Source organism: Pongo pygmaeus, chromosome 11, assembly GCF_028885625.2.
Source record: "Pongo pygmaeus isolate AG05252 chromosome 11, NHGRI_mPonPyg2-v2.0_pri, whole genome shotgun sequence".
NCBI lineage: Eukaryota > Metazoa > Chordata > Mammalia > Primates > Hominidae > Pongo > Pongo pygmaeus.
In genome coordinates this window covers 17,177,417-17,199,107 of record NC_072384.2, presented here as the reverse complement: position 1 = coordinate 17,199,107, position 21,691 = coordinate 17,177,417, and the positions used below count along the sequence as shown (strand labels likewise).

General features: G+C 37.7%; 1 protein-coding gene across 4 annotated transcripts in view; it reads right to left on the bottom strand.

The window, feature by feature from the left end:
• WDR33 (WD repeat domain 33) overlaps positions 1-21,691 on the bottom strand; it is a 103,801-nt gene that overhangs the window by 18,347 nt on the left and 63,763 nt on the right. For 3 of the 4 annotated variants that reach the window (XM_054477133.2, XM_054477134.2, XM_054477135.2), the window contains 4 exons: positions 2,459-2,585; positions 887-1,041; positions 713-791; positions 158-268 (listed from right to left, as the gene is read on the bottom strand). In XM_054477133.2, the coding sequence (XP_054333108.1) occupies positions 158-268; positions 713-791; positions 887-1,041; positions 2,459-2,585 (472 nt within the window). Of the gene's footprint in view, positions 1-157; positions 269-712; positions 792-886; positions 1,042-2,458; positions 2,586-4,790; positions 21,115-21,691 lie in introns of those variants that run through there. The other variant, XM_054477136.2, reaches the window with a different exon arrangement.

Genomic DNA, 21,691 nt, shown 5'->3' with positions numbered 1-21,691 from the left:
TATTGCAATATAAGTATTCGTAAACCACTACAAAAATCTTCCCAAGAATAAGTTACAATATAAATTAATATATCAATCAACCAATAAAAATAAACACATACAGTATTTATTTCCTGTTGCTCCATATAAAGCTTTGCTATTTCAATATAAAGCTTACCTAGTATGGTCATTTGAGCCTGAGCAGAGAATATGCCCAAGAGGATGCCAGGCCAGACTCCAGATCATCCCTTCGTGGGCCATCTCCATCCCACCCACTTCCTTCTCCACCCTGCAACAGCACCAAAGAGAGATTTCTTCACAAAAGTTACACAGCTCCTCCCTCCCCCTCAAAAAAGACATTTGCTGTTACTCTTAAAACGAAGCTACCAAAGCCTGGATTTGGACTCTGATGAATTCCACATGGCTCAGGGGTATTGGTTTGTCATTGCCAAAGGACAGTTACCCTATCATCCAAAGAGCACTTCATAGGGGAAAAGGCTGCAAGCATTTAGAAACTAGAAAATCTATTTTATTCCTCCTTAATGACTTCCACATCCACAAACAGAGGTACATTTCCTATTCCAAGCTGGATTGACAGACTTGAAAACTGCAAGCAGTCTCTGATATAGGATATATGAACACTTAAAAAAGTTACAAAACTATCATGTCTGCACACATTCACATGCTCTCTTCACAAAATACACTACTTTTTCACATAATAAATCTTACATACCCAACATGCCAGAATAACAAAGAACCATCAGACCCTCCACTGGCAAAAAGTCCTTCATGAACAGGATGCCAGGCCACAGCTGCAGAACAAAAACATGGGAAAAGACACAATTATCAGGATCTGAGAATGTTACAGGTAACAGTTGTCAATGAGAAGCATATCACAGCCACTGACCTGTGGCTTCTTTCTTATGACCTCGGAAGACTTGAAGCTCTTCTTTCAGGTTTCTGATATCAAAAAGTTTACAGAGATGATCACGTGATGCTGTGAGTAGCCAATTGCCATTGAGGTTTAATTTCACTTCCATTACTGTGTTTTTATGGGCATGACTAGAAACAAAGTATCAAAAAAAGAAAATGTCAGAATTCAAAACAAGTATAAATATAATGGCCATTTTTGCTGAAAAGCAAATTAATCAAGATGGCAAGAGGTTTGGCCTAGAAGCAATAAAGCCTGTAACATTAAAGGATCACAGTTATAAACACACTTGAAAGAAAGAAGTCAACGACAGAAATAATATGCACTGCCCAGACAAAGACAGCTCTCATCAACCAGTTATAAAACAGCAGCAGAGGCTGGGCGTGGTGGCTCATGCCTGTAATCCCAGCACTTTGGGAAGCCTAGGTGGGTGGATCACCTGAGGTCAGTTCAAGACCAGCCTGGCCAACATGGTGAAACCCAGACTCTACTAAAAATACAAAAATTAGCCAGGCGTGATGGCGCATGCCTGTAGTCCCAGCTACTCAGGAGGCTAAGGCAGGAGAATCGCTTGAACCCAGGAGGTAGAGGTTGCAGTGAGCCGAGATTGCACCAATGCACTCTAGTCTGGGTGACAGAGCAAGACTCTGTCTCAAAATAATAATAATAATAATAATAATAATACAGTAGCAGAGCTTCCACTGAACAGTAAAATTTGTCCGTGAAGCAGGAGAAGCACATGAACACAGAAATTAATATTCAATAAAACTCACATTTCAAAAATTCCACAAAGTTTCTCTAATTAAGACAAAGCATAAAAATGGACTGGAAAGTCTGAAAGTTAATTTGAACTAAAGACAATGCAACAACCCCTGGCCTGCACAATGGACAACTCCAAGGGAGCATTCACAAGGCATTCCAGGTTGGCATGGCCATTGGGACTGTACAACAAAGCAGCCTTGCTCCAACCAATTCACTCTGAATATGGTTCTCTTCCCAATCAGAAAGACCAGGAAATGGATGCTTGGTCAAAAAAATGTTAACATATGCATGTAGCTGTGAATGTTCACAAATAACTGAAAGAGAAAACTAGATTACATAGCTGCATCGTGTAAGCCCGTCAGACAAAAAATGGGAACTGGTTCAAAACCAGAGGAAAACCCTCTCGAAACAGATGTTGTGAGATGGAGAAGGCTGGGCCATGTCTAGTAAGGGGCACACACGTCAACTCCTCACAGTGCCACAAGGTATTCTGATAACAGGCAATAGGCTAGAATAGTAACCACCTCCCTCCTCATTCTCCTCCCCACCCCCATATAACAACCAAATTAAACTTAGGTCTATGTGGCAGGACAAAAACAAGCCTTACTTCATTAAGAGTTCAGAGATGAATCATATTTAATTAATAAGAAGTCTATAGATCCAAGTCCATCTGTTGCCTAAATGACTTTTCCAGAAATACATAAGAGAAAACAAAGCTAAAAGTTAAAGGACACACTGCTTTGCTCCCCTTTGTTCAGGGGCCAAGGTGGGGTTCCTATCACTTACAGTGTTGCAAGACTCTGCCCAGTCTTGGGATCCCAGAACTTGATTGGCTGTTGACTATCTTTACTTCCTGAAACAACTAACCCTTTGGTTGGATGCCAGTCTACACATTTCACATCAGCACCATGCCCTGTCGGAAACAAGTTAGGGTTAAAACCTAATTAGTTATATGCATTTAAAGCAGTTTAAACCAAAGTAGAGAAACCTAGTAAATGTTTTGCCCTCAGTGCTCAGTCAACTTAAAACTTTTTTTGGGAAGACTCTTTGGCCTCTGTGTCTGGAAATTTTTCAGATGCCGTATCCTCTCCTCCTATGTCAAGACACACAGGAGCCAGTCCTCTTCTCCTGGACCCAAGTGCATCTTCTCACCTACTTGCCGGGAGGTCAGTTGAGGCTTTTGGAGGCTACACCTCTCAAGACCCCATTATGTAAAGCTTTTGAAGTGTCTCATGTTGTTCCCGATTACCCTGATTATAGGGCACAATCCCTGTCACTCACTTCAGTTGTCCCATTTTGTGATAGTTCTTACAGACGAACTTGATTCAACCTGAATTTAGGACTCTGGGACCACCATTTAGGAATTTAGGACACCACTTTCTAGATGTAACGACAGGAAAAGCCAGCTTTCAGCTCCTGTTTACTGAAATGCAGTAAACTCTTTGCTTGATTCGCACATGTTGTGACAGTTAGATGAGGTAATCATAACAGCTATCCTACTGCAGGCCTGCTATATTTTAGGCAGTGTAATGAGTACTTATAAGCATCATCTTTTTAAATCTTCACAAAATCCTGAGGAAAGTATTAGCATTATCTCCATTTTACAAGTGAAGAAACAGAAGGGCTGGAAGGGTTAAATAACACATCCTAGATCCCAAAGCCGGTCAGCAAGAACAGGAGTGAGTCCCTGAGCCTGGTCCATGGGATTCCAAGGATGGTTACTTCAGTAACCGCCGTTCTAGAGCATGAGCTGACTTCACAAGTGTAATAGATTAACTTACTAAAAGTCACAAACGTGAAAGTCAATTTATAAATTTGAAAAAAATGGATATGATTTTTGAAAAACTGGATGCTGTACAAAGCCCCAAGGATATTTTACATAACAAATGAACTAAGAAGCAGGTGAGGAGTGAGGAAGAACATTCAGAGCTTCCTTCTCTACCCTGGATCAAATCCAGCTTCTGTGAAGTTCTGAGGTGGAAACAAGGAAGGATACAGAAGAATAGAGACAAAGGGAAGTGAAGTGGGAAAGAAGAGACGGGGTAGAGGCATCGAGAGTGATTTGTACCCATTCGTAAGGGGAGACATTTGGGTCTCAAATGGACATAGGTTTATCCCAACACAATACCCCATACTGGCAAGCATGTAGGAAGGTGACAACAATCTGGAACAGTTTGGCTGTATGTATCAAAAGTATGAGAAAGTACATCTCCTACAACCCAATAATCTCATGTCTTAGATTTTATCATTAGGAAATAATGGATGTGCAAAGGGATTTATCTGCAAGGACGTTTACTGACACAATTTGTTTTTAATAGAACACAAATATATTACAAAATACATTGCAGTGTGGCATATGTACTTAAAGGAATGTGATGCACCTATTATAAATGACCCTATAGATGATTTAATGGCATGATTAAAATGTTCATAATTTATTTAAAAAAAAATACACCAGTGTATACCATCACTGTAAAAGGCAAACTGTCAATAATAACATGAGTGACTGTGTGAGCTTATCTAAATAAAAGAAAAAAGCCAAGAAGTCTAGACACCGAATTGTTAACAGAAATAATATTAAGCTGGAAGGTGGTATTGATTCTCTCTCCCCATGTTTATTCTATATTTTTATATTTTCTACAATGAACATATTTTGTAACTGGGATCTGAGGGTGGGAAGGGGGAAGAGAGGTTTTGCTGTTGCTTTGTCTTTTAAAAAGAAAAATAACTGAAGATGGAATAACTGAAATATAAATACACTTCAGTCCCCCTTGCCCCTTGTTTGCCTTAAGAAATTTTAATTAACGATTTGCTCCTGAAAAGGTAGGGAATTTTAAAACTCTATGGGCCATTGTCACCTAAAAATAAATATTATGTATAGCTATGTATGCATTAATCAATCAAATTTGGGATTATGAGAAATGCCTGAGAAAGCAGTTTCAAATTACAATGCACTATATGAAAAGTTCATATTCTTAACGGCCGTCTCTATCTACCCTCATCTTCTCTTGGGACACGTTTATTACATAAAGAACATATGTCTGTTTAGTTTTAAGGTATGTTTAAAGAAGCATACGTAAAAACAAAAAAACTATGAACCCAAAAAGGAACCACAAAATAAATTTCAGCTGCTTTAATTTTGTTTTCTAATGTTCTCTAATATTTATTAAAGTAAAATTCAAGCAAGTGAGGAATCTCATGAATTTACCCATATCCATACACATCACAAATATAAATTAAACTGATTGGTCCTGATTCTTGGATATAATTTTATTCATCGCCGTTCTTAATAAAATGAATACTAGCAAGCACATATACTTATGTATAGCGTTATTCTAAGCGAAGTATGTGTAGCGACTCATTTTACATCTGAAGACTGTAAAGTGCAGACAGATTAAAGAACTTGCTTGGGACCACACTGATGATATGGGGCAGAGCAGAGATCTGGAATGCAGGGAGCTGGCCCCAGGGCCTCTCCTCTTAAGGACTATGTGATACTGCTTTCTTAGATACAAAAAGGTTAGTGTAAGAGTTACAAGAGCAGAAAAAACAAAACTGTGTCACTTCCTATTTGCTTCTCTATACATAAAGACTCAGTGAAGGATGGTACCTAGCAGACAGTGAATTGGAACAGGGAGAGACTATTCTTTTTTTTCTTTTTTTTTTTTTGAGATGGAGTCTCTCTCTGTCGCCCAGGCTGGAGTGCAGTGGCGCCATCTCGGCTCACTGCAACCAACCTTTGCCTCCCGGGTTCAAGCGATTCTCCTGCCTCAGCCTCCCAAGTAGCTGGGACTACAGGCACCACCACGCCCGGCTAATTGTTTGTATTTTTGGTAGAGACAGGGTTTCACCGTGTTAGCCACGATGGTCTCAATCTCCTGGCCTCGTGGTCCACCCACCTCGGCCTTCCGAAGTGTTGGGATTACAGGCGTAAGCCACCGCACCCGGCCGACTATTCATTTTTTAGCCTTTACACCATTTTACTTTTGAACCACATGCATGTAGTATCTAATTTTTCAAAACTAAATACAAATAAATGAAATAAAGTTACTTAAGAAAATACATGAAAAAAGTATGTGTAGCATGCTAACATTTATAACTTAAAAACAGAGGGACACACACCCACACCCCTTTGCTCAAAAATGCATACCATGTGTGTCTGAAAGAATACAAAAGAATCTGGTAACATCAACTGGCTCCAAGAACTAGGTAGCTTGGGACACAAGGGTAAGAAGGAGACTTTTCACGACACATTGCTTTGCAATTTTTCAACTTTGAAACACATTAATGACCTATTGAGAAAATTCAATTTAAAAAAATTTACTAAACTTACTAGATAACAGTGGATTACCTCTGGAAAGTGGGAGGGAAATATTTACAGGCAGCATTTATCATTAAAAGAATGTTTTAATGTAAAAGAGAAAAATAAATAGATTAAGCTGGAATAGAAGAAAATTGATATGCAATTGCTTCCTTCTTCAGGAAGGAATTTTCACTGAAGTGAAAAAAATTTTTCAAATGATAAAATTCTGCCCTCACATGTCAATGTTGATATATTTAGGTCCAGGGGAATAAGATCAGAAGAAATTCATCCTAATAATTTAAGTGGATTAAAAAACACCTTTGATATGTAAAAGATGGCACTTGAAATCTTATTAATAATAGCAAAAAAATGGAAACATTTTAGAAGTGGAATTATTAAACAAACTTTGCCACAGCCAAAAACTATTAAAATGAAGATTTTTGAAACAAAAAAAGCTCATGAAATAATGTGAACCAAAAAGCAAGCAAAACACACATACAAACTATACATATACATACACATTTTTATAATCATCCTAACATATGTGTGTACATTTTGGTATGGTTACCAAAATGCAGATACAGATAGGCAGAAAATGAAAATCACATTGAGAATAATGGAAACAAAGATGAACTTCTATCCGCATTTCCTCTAGTATAATATTGTGGTTTTAAGAATAAACAACATGGATTATATTTTGTGTGCGTGTGAACTCTTGATTTTTTTTTGTTTTTTGTTTGTTTAGGTATGTTTTTAATATGAAGGAAAAAAAAAACACCACTGAATGCAAGTTACTTTGCTAGGTAATATTTTCCCATCAAATTAACAAAAATTGATCAGGCACGGTGGCACCTACCTGTAATCCCAGCACTTTGGGAGGCCAAGATGGGTGGATTGCTTGAATCCAGAAGTTTGAGACCAGCCTGGGAAACATAGTGAGATGCCATTTTTACAAAAAATACAAAAATTAGCTGGGCATGGTGATGCATGCCTGTAGTCCCAGTTGCTCAGGAGGCAAAGGTGGAGGATCGCCTGAGCCCAGGGAGGCGGAGGTTGCAGTGAGCCAAGATCACGCCACTGCACTCCAGCCTGGGCAACAGAGCAAGACCCTGCCTCAAAAAAAAAAAAAAAAAACAGAAAAGCAAAAATTAAATTTGCTGGCACTCAATGTTAACAAGAGAGAGTCATAGGCACTCTCACTTGTAATTGGTTGGGAAGTAAATTAGGACAACTTTTGGGCGAGGCCATATGGCCATTATCTATCACAATCTTTAAGGCATATAACCATTGATTCTATCAATCCTCTACTAGGAATTTACCCTATGACTGCAAAAGCACACCAAGATTTATGTACAAAGATATTTACTGCACCTTGTTTGAATTGCCAAAACTGGAAATAACCTAAACATGAATCAATGAGAGGTTACTTAAGAAAATTAAGGTAAAGACATATAATTGAATACAATCCAGCTCATAAAACTGAGGCACAAATAAGGACCTTTTTCGGGGTTTTGGAAATGTTCTGTATCTAGATTATAATGTATTTATTTGTCAAATTTTATAGGACTGTAGACCTAAAAAGGGTAAATTTAACCTTATTTAAATTATACCGCAGGGCCAGGCACTGTGGCTCACACCTGTAATCCCAGTACTTTGGGAGCCTGAGGCCAAAGAATTCCTTGAGCCCAGGAGGTAGAGACCAGCCTGGGCAACATAGTGAGACCCTGTCTCTAGAAGAAAAACTTAAAAATTAGCCAAATATGGTGGTGCACACCCATGCTCCCAGCTTCTCAGGAGGCTGATGTGGGAGGACTGCTTGAGCCTGGGAGGTCAAGGCTGCAGTGAGTTGTGATTTTGCCATTACATTCCAGCCTGGGTGATGGAGAGCTTGTCTCAAAAATAAAACAAAATACATATAAACAACATACAACACACACACACACACACACACACACACACACACAGACACCCCAATAAGCCTGCCTTTTTAAAAATGTAAGTAGAAAAGCATCCATTTGTATAAAATAATACTTAAGCTAGTAACCGTTTTTTAGGGAGAAGAAATGGTATGGGAATAAGAGGGGCATTTATCCTTCTATACTCTTGAACTTTTTTTTTTTTTTTTTTTTTTTTTGAGACAGGGTCGCACTCTATTACCCAGGCTAGAGTGGAGTGGGAAGTTGAGCACAGGAGGCGGAGGCTGCAGTGAACTGATTGCAGCCTCTGTCTCCTGTGCTCAAATAATCCTCCTACCTCAGCCTCCCCAGTAGCTGGGACTACAGGCGTGCACCATCATATCCGGCTAATTTTTTTATTTTTTGTAGAGATGGAGTCTCCCTATGTTGCACAGGCTGGTCAAACACTTCTTAACATGTGCTTTTATTACTTTGTTTAATGGCAACTACTTTTGGTGTCCCTCTATTCAAAACTCAAGTGAATGGCTGATACCAATTAATGCTTTCATTTGCCAGTAGAACAAACCAGTGCCTGTGGTCCCAGGAAGATGTGCCTCAGATACTCAGCAGGGATGCAGCTTTTCACTGATAGCTCTCAGACATGGTATGGGTGCATTAAGTTTCAAGATATTGTGGGTTTTGTGAAGAGGCAAACCGTACATAAAAACTTAATCTTATCTAAATTATTATTTCATAGAAAAAAAGATTAAGTACCAAACACATGGTTTATTAATTTCAAACATTAAGCCTAAAGAATACCTCTCTACTAAATTTGATCATTTCATTTCTGAGGTACAGAATTTCATGATACAATCATTCCAGGCTCTTTGTGATTCCCCAAATGTGAAAATTCCAAGAATGTAGTGTTTGTAATACTGAAAGAATTAATACAGACTTAATGGAAAATTCACCCAGGTAACGAGAGTTTTTGTAGCCTGGTGACTAGACGTTATAGTACTAAAAACATCTCCCTAAAGGCTAAAGATTTTAGTACTGAAAATTTCTTCCTGATGAAAGACCAGGCATTTTTTCAAGTAATTAAACTTCTCAGAATCAAGCCCCTGACAACAAAAAAAAGGAAGATAAAATCCTGAACAGCACCAAATCTGCTCCAGACACTACAAAGTCCACTATAGGCACAAAGTGTGGCCCTGCAGGGGACTGACAGGAGTCTATATGTAGACTGTGGTGGACATGCAGAATCCTCAGTAGGATGGCAGAGCTTAAAGAAGCCAGTGATATGGGCACATGAAAGATTCGGCAGTACGACTTGGACTTGGAGGTACAATTGGAAAATTCTAAAATTAAGACATTCCAGTTGTAGATCACTATATAAAGAAAAAGACCATTATAAATCTGTGTGGAATTCCCTCTGAACACAAATACTTAAGAATTTAACCTGCACTGTCACATATGGCACCTATTAGCCTTACGTGGCTGTTTAAATTTGTTTTAGAGTTAAATTTTAGTTTCTCAGTCATATTAGTGACATTTCAAGTGCTTAATAGTCACATGTGACTAGTGGCTAAGAATATCAGACAGGAGAGATATAGAGTACTTCCGTCATCACAAAAAAATTTAAAAAAAAAAAACCCTATTGGACAATAACTGGCCTTAAAGAAAGTGTCCCTTCAAATTTCCACAATCTTATATTTATCTCAGTTGTACAATGAACAGCAACAACAAAAAATTATCTTTCAATGATACCAGAGCTTGAGAAGACCTGCAGAACTATCCAGCCCTCTAACTCTGCAGATGAGAACACAGAAGCCTGAAAGGGTTAGGGCAGTGGTGGGAGGGGGCCTGGATTTTCTTCCTCCTCATCCAATCCTGTCTTCATCTCACTAAATATAACATCCAGATGAAGTGGATAGTCCCTTCTGTTCCAATTACAAATCAACTTTCACTTTCTCGACTGTAACTGAAGAGCTTGTATATGATAACTTCTGTACTCCTTTCCACCTCTCAGAACTATACAAGAAAATAATTTGGGATAAATACATAATTCTTTTGACGATTTAATAAGTAAACATATTGATTCTGAAGACCAGAGTCTTGTTCAGAATGAAGGAATGTGACAACCATAACCTAACTCCACCAAAAGAAATTCCAAATTAATCATACTGAGTTATTTTTAGATATTAAGCATTGAGACCACTGAGTTTGCATCATTCCTTAGCTAGCTATCCAGCTAAACGTTCCTTCAGGATCCTAGCTAAATGACCAGTGACAGAATTAGCATCTCCTGGAGACAGGTGACGCTGCTTTGTAGATTAACCTGTGTCTAATATGCCAGAAATGTTTGACTTACTACTTTGTAATAATTATTTGCAGAAAGCGACCATTAATAGCATTACAATGTACAGCAAACAGGAAGTAAACGATTTCACTTATTCTACTCGTTCTTTCACATATTCATTTATGTACTCTTCCACTTCCACTCTTAATTCAAAATAAATGTGCATGATGCCAACATTTATTGAGCTCCTATTATTGGTGCTCAACCTCTCAAATATGTGGTCACCAAACAAAACAAGGCCTGAATATTGGGGAGTATTTGTAGGGTTACATAGTGCTAGAACAACAGCTTTTTAAGAAAGTTAATACTTAGAATAAAAGTCTTCTGGATCAAGACTGAAATTAAGCTTTAAAAAAACACGAAGGCACTTTTAAAGACCTTTCTCCACAAAATAAAAACAGAAAACTCTCTCTCCCTTTTAAAATATGCTATGTAACCACGCTTGAAATAGCAAAGTGCAGAATGCAAACAAGATAATTTTCCTAATGAAAAAATGCCTAATATGTTAAAAAGGAGATTCTAGAAATAAAATGCAGGGACTCCTTAATAAACCTTAAAATTCTAAGAATAACATGATAAATGGATTAGGCATTAGATATTTGGTGAATAGACATTCTAGACTTGCTTTGTAGATAGTGAAGACTTCTTCTTCATTATTCCCTGTCCCAGAACCGTAAAGTGTAGTGCAGTGAAGGCTAGAACCAGTAAGGGCAGAAGGTCTGCTTTTTGACCATTCCCTTAAAGGAGGAGGTTCCCTGGCTTCTGTGAAACTGGATGTAAACTCTGTGCCCTGTGCATTTTTCTCAGGCCCTCACCCCTCCTCCACCTGATAACCCCTCCTCCACCTCATCAGATCCTAAGGAACCTGTTACCCCAAGCCCCTAAATAACCTGTCTTGAGACAGTCCATAGGATCCCAAAGCTCGGTGAACAGTCTGAAAACCAATACATAATAAGTTTTATTTGAAGGTCAGAAATGGTGTCCATGTTCCCATTTTATTTTTCCCGGATCAGGCCATTTTATGAACAAATCTTAAGAAAAAATTATTTTATACAAAACTTATAAAAAGCACCAAGATTTTCTAATACAGGAAGAAAAAAGGCAAACAAAGAATTCAAGTACCATCTTGTACAATATTAACAGAACTGTTACTCAAGAAAATGTGTTAAACATTAACAGCAAACTCAGGCTACTTCTAGCCACAAGAACATAAAATGTAACAGATCAGTTTAAGACAAAGGGTATATGAGTACCCATGGCCCATAGCCAGAGACTCCAGTTGGACAGAGGATTTAAGATTTTAAAAAATTAAGAAGCATAAGTAATCTGTGCTCTGGTCAAGGAATATGCAATTTATTAGCATTTTACCTTCCTTTAATGCAAAATGATTTCACCACAACCCAACAGTCAACATCAACTTGGAGTGATTACTATTAGTCATCTTTGTTGTCCAATCTAGAAAGTCACATCAGTGAAAAACTACAGAATTAAGTGGAAAGTTAATTCTGGAAAGGGGGTATGCCTAGGCAGGGCAGTGTTTTCACAATGTATGTTCCAACAATACAGTGCATAGAATCATGGGTGAAGGGGTTCGGCAGTCAGATAAGTTGAGCAATGCTGAATTTTAAAATGGGTAAGTTTCTTTCCCAGTCTGAGAGCCTTCAGTCCTTTCAATATGTACATTATTACAAATCTGTGGGAGAATTTGGTCACGAGTCTTCTTTTCTCAAGAGTACTTCCAAGTCTGCCAGAAGGCTGATTTTGGAAATGTGAAACACTAGCTTACTACGTTTGTCTGGCAATGATGAACCTGAATTCAGCAGAATGGATACTTCCAGGGTATGAAGAGGAGACTAGGGAAGGGCATGTAAAGGGGCCTTTAACCTTTAATTTGTAATGTGTATTTCTTTACTGAAAATTCAGAAATGAGTGTGGCAAAATGTAAGGATTTGATCAGAACTGAGTGGTAGCACAGAAGTGTTTTTCAAGTTATAAAAAATTTTGAAATGTATAGTGTCAGGAGCAACCAATACACAAACATAAAACAGCAAGCTCAAATGGATAAAAAGGTAGATGCACCATAAATCTGGCAGTCTCTATTTAAGTCACACATTTACTTTGCCTATGTAGGTAAAATGGTTTCTATTGATTTGTACCAACTTGTATTTACATGGAAGACCAACAAAGGCTGACCTAAAAGAAACTGTCAAGTAGGTTAGAAATTGAAATTAGGCATACAACTCATAAGATTAGTGCCGTGTAACTTCTTAAGTACTTCTGGCATCAAAGTGAGCAAATTCTTATGACTATATGGTAAAATATCTAATTTTTGAGTCAAATAAAAACATATACAGGTATAAGTTTTGCTGAAACTTACATATCAGGCTGCTGTTAAACTCTTTTACAATAATGTGGGGAAGGGTATAAACAGGAAAGTGCACAATTTCCATTTGAGTCAAGTTTAAAGGCTGTATTTAGAAAAATCTTGAGAATTATGAAATGGAGAAAAACAGTTAATTGATAACAATTTGAAAAGGTACAATATTTTTCCAAAACACTGCCTGAGGGTGTATAAAATGTGTGTCAATCTTCTATATTCTTCAGTTATAATAACCAGAAAGAAGCAATTTTGCAGTGTGTTTTGTGCTAACCAGCAAATTCTCCTCTGTGGACTTTTTTTTTAATTTACATTTTTTTAAAGGCTACTTTGCAGAGTATTCATCAAAGATGCTTAAAGGAATGTAGCAACCAAATATTTTTCAACCTCATTTCTGTTGTATTCGTTCAATTCTTTGATGTTAACACCAATATCATAGAGAACATCAGCCATTTGTCTGAGACGGGAGATACCAGTGTCCCACACATGCAGAAAGCAGCAGCAAAGTCCACTGTAAGAAAGAGTACTCTGGGGTGTGTGTAGTACATATGTGTGTGTGTATGTTCGGGCACATGTTATTCAACAGTCATAGGTTCTCTAGTAAACATTTCTGCAGATATTCATAATTCAGTAACAATATATACAGTCAAGAAAAGCAGCATATAGTCATCACTTGAAAAACTAGAAAAGTGCAAAAAGAAAAAGAAAAGACATTCAAAAGACTGATGGGAGTCTGGCACTAAATACCAAGACTATTAGAAAGGCCAGTACCTATACTACATTAATAATAGATGTGTTAGTGCCAGCAGACAACCCAGGCCAAGAATAAAGAGAAGCCATGACTGAAGCCCCTAGTAAGGAAGAAAACGCAGAACCAAGATGGAAAACAAAGTTGTTTTAAATGATTCTTCTGGAGCACTTCCATAGTAAGCAGTCCTTTTGAAAGCAAGGTAAAGAGGTGAACAAGTTCACTTTCAGTTGGCCAGATTAAGGATACATTTCTTTTTAATTGAGAATTTAGAAACATAAAAGCAACAAATAATCCATGTCAAAGTAGAAGAGTAGTTAACCCATAGCCATCCACAGCATCAACTGTAATTTGAATCTGTGTTTTGCCAGAATCTTCTTGGGTATATTCACAGAAGTTGGTAAATGTGGCTCCCTAAACTTTGTCCACCTACTGCTATTCACCTCTTGAGAGAAAGGGAAGTAACAACGGCAGTGATGAAAACATATATCTATCAAAACAAGAAGAGTGCATGAACTCTTAAATACTGTGGAGGCAGGTATCTATCACATGAGCCCTGGCAGATTGCATAATTTCCAGATATGACTGAGATTTTTTTCTATTAATGAGTAATCTGAGATAACACATGCTCCAACTGGATCTTAACAAACATCTCCATTTCTGTTTCAAAGAAAAATGTAATCTGAGAAAACTTCAACTGGGAGCTGGTTATATTATTAATTTCCACCATATTAAAAACATATTCCCATAAAATAACCATTTAGTCCATACTGATATAAGCAAATAACTGAATAAATAAGTGGAGAAGAGTAAAGTCTCCCATGCCTAAGAAATCCATATAATTTACACAGTTACTCCACCTGAAAAGAGGTGAGGTGTAATGCTCCACTCCTTAAGTGAGGGCTATATATTAATATTATATGACTTCATTCCAAAGAGTACAGTATGAAAAATGGGAAATAAGAGTAGCTGTTGTTGAAGAAACTTGACAAACTCTACCTCAAGCAGATGATCAAGATCAACATCAAGTCATACTGATAGTATACACCCATGACATGGTATGATGAAAATGGCACTTTACCTGTGTGATCTTCCTCTCAAAAACCGACAATCCCCTGTCTAATCATGAGAGAAATAGTAGATAAATCCCAACCGAGGGACATTCTGCAATATACTATACAACTTCTCGTCAACACACTAGCTGCAAGAAGAGAGTGGGGCTACTCAGGGCACACTGCCTATGGGTTAGTCCTGCTCCGCAAGCAGTCACTCTGTAAATAATTTTCTTGATTAAAATGAAGAGGAGGAGGAGAATGGAACCAAATCTTGAAAGTGCTGAAATAGGGGGAAAAGTTTTGAATCTAGCATTCAATATCCAACCAGTCCCGTTATACATGTAAACATGAAATAAAAGACACACAAGAACCTTAAAAATGTTTGCCCACAGATCTCAGAAAAAAGGTCTTACCATTCCACAGATGTGAAAACCAAGGAACACTTAGTAGGAAAATCCAAACCAGTTCAAATTAAATTTAACATATTATAAACAATACCAGTATCTATTTGTGAAGGTGTTTAAAATCTGCCATGTTCTTTTTCTTTATTGAATGAATGAGGAAATGATGAGAGAGCAAAAAATAGACCTATATACACATTGTTTAACATCCAAAAATAAGTTCTTCAGGAAAATAGATTAAGGGTTTATTCCACTTTCTTCTCTGAGCCAGGACCAAGAGTAAATCATGAAAATTCTCATTTCCACTTATAGTCGACTATGACATCCCCCCCGTAAGAAGAGAATAACCAAGAGATGAAAGCAGCTTTGTCCAATAAAAGCAGAAGTACAGTGTCAAATCAGTTACATTTGGAATCAAGAAAAGGGTATGTTAAATGTAATTCAAATAGGTTCAGTGCTCATATGCTACATAATGGCTAATAGTAAAAAATTTCCAGTAAACTGGATGTGTTTAAATCTCAGATGTCACTTACTAGTTACGTCCTTAAGTAATCTACTTAACCCTTGCCTAGCCTTAATATTTACATGTACAAAATGGAGATTATTACCCAATTATTGGGTTGTTTCAGGAATTAAATACATGAAGCACTTAGCATCACGCCTAGCATATATTTTGAACATTCAATGAATAAAAGCTTTCATTGTGATCCAATCTCCGCCCTGAAAAAGTTCACCATGGGGGCAGCTATTTCCTTATAGACTTAGTTATCCAGCAAGAGCTGTTACTACTATGAACAGAGTATGGGAAAGCAGAAAATGGCTCGATGTGAGAGCGTGTTCCCAAAGTGCAACTTTTGTAAGACTGCTAAATTTCAGTTTTCAAATGACCCCAGAAAAAACAACACTGAATTCTGATTATGAACATTCACCCCAAGTAATGCACTTGATGTAATGCCATTTACCTCGCAGAACTAGAAAACCCAAAATGAGAGACCACCATTACATTCACTATGTTGATTATGTTTTTTTAAGACAGACAGATACTACTAAGAAAAACTTAGCATTTAAGTCCTGAGTACTTAAGGCAATACTTTTAATGTAACTATTGATTCCACTAGACTACAATGCCACCTCCAACACTGAGAAGATGATACCAATCACTTCCTTTTTACTTGTGATGTGAATGTCTGACGGTTCCGTCTACATTTTCTCTACTGTTAAAGAATGTTAACTCATTTCTAGGCGGACAAAAAATCTACAGGAAAAATGCTGGGCCAGCAGCGTTGGCACACGCCTATAATCCCAGCACTTTGGGAGGCATTTGTATTTCTCTACACACACACACACACACACACACACACACACACACAAATTAGCTGGGTGTCATGGTGCTCAGGGGGACATGGGCAGTGGCTGAGGTGGGCTTGAGCCCGGGAGGTCAAGGCTGCAGTGAGCTGCGATCACACCACCGCACTTCCAGCCTGGGTGAGAGAGTGAGAACCTGTCTCTAAAAAAGAAAAGAGCTGGGTTCAACACAATCTTTCAATTATTTTAATTGATTACTCATCTCTAAATCCCCAAATGCCATGGATTACCTTAAGCTTCAAGTATACAATTAAAATTTAACTATGAAAGACGTCTTAAGAAATGGAAAAATGATCGAAGTTGGGAGAATTTCAGGAAAGAGGTTAAGGAAGATTATTTCAACGCCACTAATGTGAAAAGGGAATTGTGCTTTGGAATAAAATCATGATTTAATACTAAGTAAAATTAAATATGCAAGCCTCTTCCTAAATTACTTTCAAAGGTTTGCAGAGGATGAACTTATTTCCCAAGACTGACATATGTTGGCCACAAATTTTAGGAAATTTTGAAAACACTTCAACCAAAACGTGGCCATTCTCTAAAAACAGATGGGCCCTACCTATGAATAAACCAGAGTAGAGAAAAATGAAACCCAAAATACATAGACTGTAGTTGTCAGTGACAAAGATTGTGGCAAAGGCTCAGTGACAAAGGCTGTGATGAAGTAATGAGGGTAATTACAGGGAGACTTGTCCAGGTTGTCCCTCCTGACTTCCTGTTTCTGTAGAACAGATGCTCTCAGTCAGACAAAGCAAATTATACAAAGCACATTTGTTACACAAAGCACATTTCAGTCTGGGAAGAAACCCTAGAGCAGGATTTGAGGCTGAAGATAAAGCAGCACAAAGTCTGCAGAAATGCCACAGATGACACTGAAAATGGAAAGAAGTGGAGGGCAAAGAGAGAATGGGAGAGGAGGAGAAAAAGAGAAAAGAGAAGGGAGGGAGGAGAGAAAGATGGCAGTTCCACTTAAGAGTGGAACAAACTTAAGCACTCCACCTCAGAGTACAACCCACAACCCACTTACTTGATAAATGTGGCAGTGGCCTGTGCTTCTCCACTCACTTCATTAAACACACACAAACATGAATGTGTGTACACATGTACAAGCACACACACAGACACACGAATCCACAGTGAGATCTTCCATCCCGGAGAGGACCCTTGTAGGTAAGCGAACTTAACCGCAAAAAAATGCAAGATAGCTACTTATACTAACCAATACAAACCACCATTCAAATCTCTGGACAACCAAGGGTCACTGGGTTATTTGAGAAAAAGCAAGTACCAGGAAAGAGAAAAATACAGATTATATGACTTTAGGGAAACAAACAGGAACAACACATCAAACCAGACATCCACACAAACACCCCAATTACTATGTTAAAGGTTTTAAGGGGTATATTCCTTAAAAACAAACCAACTACAAAACAGGCTTCCTTGAAAAATGAAAAGATTAGAGAACCACTAGAAATTCCTGAAAAGTAAACATCCAGTTGATAAAAATAAAATTTTCCGACTGGGCACGGTGGCTCACACCTGTAATCCCAGCACTTTGGGAGGCCGAGGCGGGTGGATCACCTGAAGTCAGGAGTTCAAGATCAGCCTGGCCAACATAATGAAACTCTGTCTCTACTAAAAATACAAAAAAATCAGCCGGGTGTGGTGGTGGGTGTCTGTAATCCCAGCTACTCCAGAGGCTGAGGCAGGAGAAACACTTGAACCCAGGATGAACTCGGGAGGCAGAGGTTGCAGTGAGCTGAAATCGTGCCATTGCACTCCAGCCTGGGCAACAACAGCGAAACTCCATCTCAAAAAATAAAAGTAAATAAAAATAAAAATTTCGACTGGACACAGTGCCTCAAGCCTGTAATTCCAGGACTTTGAAAAGCCAAGATAGGTGGATTGCTTGAGCTCAGGAGTTTGAGAACAGCCTAGGCAACAAAAAATTAAAACTAAATAAAAATAAAAATAAAATTAGCTATGCATGGTGGCTCACACCTGTAGTTCCAGCTACCAAGGAAACTGAGGTGGGAGGATCGCTTCAGCCCAGGAGGTCATGGCTACAGTGAGCCATGACTGCACCGCTGCACTCCAGCCCAGGAGACAGAGACCCTGTCTCAAAAAAAAAAAGGAAGAAAAATATTACCAGAAGGGCTGAAAACCAGACTGCGCATGATTGAAAAGTAAATTAGTATTCCAGGAGACAAACAGAAATTTCCCAATACTTAGAGAAAGGGCAGGAACACAAAACATGTAAGAAAAAATAATACTAGACAGACAGCTCCAAACAGCCCAACAGTCATCTCCTAAGAATTCCGTACGACAAGCAAAGACGATGGAAACAATCAAAGAAAGAAAAATCCTTTAAATGGAAAAAAGACTGCAGATGACAGTATGCCAAGAAAGATGAGGTTTAAAATATGCATACCTACACTCACAGTTTAAAAAAAAAAAAAAAAAAAAAAACACCCCTCAGAGAAAAGAGATCATTCAGAAAACATTCAGAGAGGAAAGTCAAGATATATATAAAATAATGAGACTCAGGATTATATTTGACTTATCAATAAAACTGATGGAAGATAATGAAGGACGTAAAAATTCAGAGGGCAAAGGATTTCAAACCCCAAACTATGAGTCAAGTATGATGGTAATTAAATACCTTTCCAGACTCAATAATTTTGATTTACCTCCTAAGCGCTATTTCTGAGAAAAATGTTTGAGGATTTTCAACTGAACTGGGAAAAAATTTAAAGAGTGGACTTAATGCCTTCAAAAACAAAACCATTTACTCAAATTGAAAAATTAAAAACCTAAAAATTTGCTATGATAAAGGTTTTAGTGACATTAATTTTTAAAAACAGGAAATAAGAAATTGCAAGATAAAAGTGAATTAAACTATGGCATTATTTTCAACAGTTGACAGCATGACAGACTTAATACAAAAGCAGCATACTTGATCTTGACACTGTCCAAGCAGAACAACTTTTCGTTAATTACCACAAGGTTATCACTCTTTCTGCAAGGCCCTATTATACTGCTTGGTTCTGTTATCAATAGTATCATTCATAGCAGAAATGCTATCTTTTTTGTTCTCATTGTTTAGAATTTTAAAATATGAAGAAAACAAAAGTAGCCGTAATTCAAGAACAGAATAAAATTGGCTTAAAATCCTTGACAATTCAGAAGTAAAGGAAGACAAACGGCAGAAGTGGAAACACATTGAGAGGCACAGATTTCCTTTTGTAACCTAGTGGTGAGCCAAGGAATATTGGCTAAAGTTGGTAGTCCCCTTAAAAATAAAGGTTTAAGAACATTTAAAGCTATAAAGGAAACCACTGAAACTATAGTTCATTATGACAAAAACGAGGAGGTAGGAGGCATGGTTGGTGGTGTGAATAACACTCAATTCCTCACCTTTGATGACAGAAAGAGACACTACGTCAGACAGATATACCAAAATACATATTATGTGAAATTCTGATGACCGCAATAGAAACAATTAGTTTTAAGAAACTACCTCTGGGGAGAGGTAAAGGATTGGCAGATTTTTAAATTTCATATTCCATCCCTCTATGGGGCTGGAGGAAAGACTTTTTACCATGTGTGCTTATTATTAGTAATGTTTAAAAATAAGGTTAAATATTTAGGTGGTGACAATTTCCTAAAATGTTAATCCCGTGTTATTTTCAGTTTGGCTAGATGACAAGAACTTTCTTAAACTTCATCGTTAGTGACTTCCTGGACAGTGAAGACAACTCATCTTCCAAAAGTTTAAATGTTCATACCCTTTGCTCCATTGAGTTTATTCTTAGGAGTCTACTCTAATGGAAAATTTACATAAGTGACACAAATATAAAGGTATTAGGAAGCTTAGTGCACAACTGTGTCTTGGCAAAAACTTCTTGCAAATCCCAAAGGCCTATCAGTGAGGAATAGTTAAATAAATTACAGTAGATACATGCAGTCAAAAAGACTGGGGTAGTAATGATACAGAAAAATGACCTTAATATACAGTGTAGTGAGAAAAGCAAATAGCAAAAGAATATATGTAGTATAATCTCCTTTCATGTAGTGATTTTTAAAAGTATCTTTTTGTATATGTATAGGAGTTCTAAAAAGATATACACCAAACTTTAACAGAACAGTGCTTACCTCTGGATGTGAAATTGGGAAATAAGAGGGGAAAGACATTGACTTTTTACTTCTAATTGAACCTTTTATGAATGTTTATTACCTTTGTAAAAGGCCGAAGTTCTCAAGAAAAACAACTCTTAATCCCACCCAATTCTTTTCTTACCTTTCCACCCTTCCATTCCCCCAGTACTCTTCCACCACAGATCTCAGCCTTCCATATGGCATATTGTGTAGGTGTGAATCCACCTTAAAACTGTCTCCAATTCTTACTTCCATGCAATTCATAGAATATACCTTTCATCATGCATGACTGATGAAAAAAATGCATCTCAGTGTTGCATTTGGTCTTCGGCTTGATTGGTTAGAGAATGGTACTGCTAACGAAGCCAGGTTGCGAGATCCCCATATACATCAGTTATTGTTATGCAGTCAGCTTGCCTTTGTACTTATCATCTTCCTGATCACAGGAGCAGATATAGAAGGATCAAAGTAAATCCGTTTTAACTAGTGGAAATACTTCTTTAAAATGCATACTGAGAGTGGGCTTCAGTGGCATAGTTGTTGTATTCTGAAGAACACATTTGTGTAAATGTACGACCCAGAGTTTATTGGTTCAACCCAGTCAAGCATACAAAAATCACATAACTGTGCTCTCGATCCTTCCCAGAGAGAATTCTGGTTAATCAGATATCTGCAGCAGCATTGCTGCCTCTGTGCTCTTTGGGACCAGTGTGATGTTGGAATACATGGGACCACGAAGTTCCCAGTGTCTGATCCGTACTTCTCATCTTCAACCAACATACTGAACACAAAATCAAAGAAATATGGCGGAGTGAAGGTTTCTCACCCTTAACTGTACTTAAAGAATGGTTTTTCTTTCATGATTCCTTTACAGAAACAGCAACAAAGAAAATCAAAGACTGAAGAAAAACAGATTAAATGAGGACTTGTGAAGCAACCAAAGTGCAGATTATATAAATATTTCTAATAATGAAGTATTTGATTTTGATCCAACTTAAAATGACTATTAAAAATGTCCAAATAAACAGCTCATACCACAGACATACCACTTTATGGGCTTCACATTTTTTTCAAGATATTGTAAACCTACCAAAAGTACAAGTGGAAAGAATGCTCCAAATCTGTAGAGTAACTCGGTATGTCTTACACTCATCCAACATGAATTTACCTAACTAGAACTCAAAAAACAGCATGTCGTTCTCCAGAAAGATTCAAATATATTATCTATTCAAAAAACAATCTGCGGCTTGGCACGGTGGCAAGCTCCTGTAGTCCCAGCTACTCAGGAGGCTGAGGCAGGAGAATTACTTGAGCCCTGGAGTTCAAGGTTGCAGTGAACTATGATCATACCATTGCAT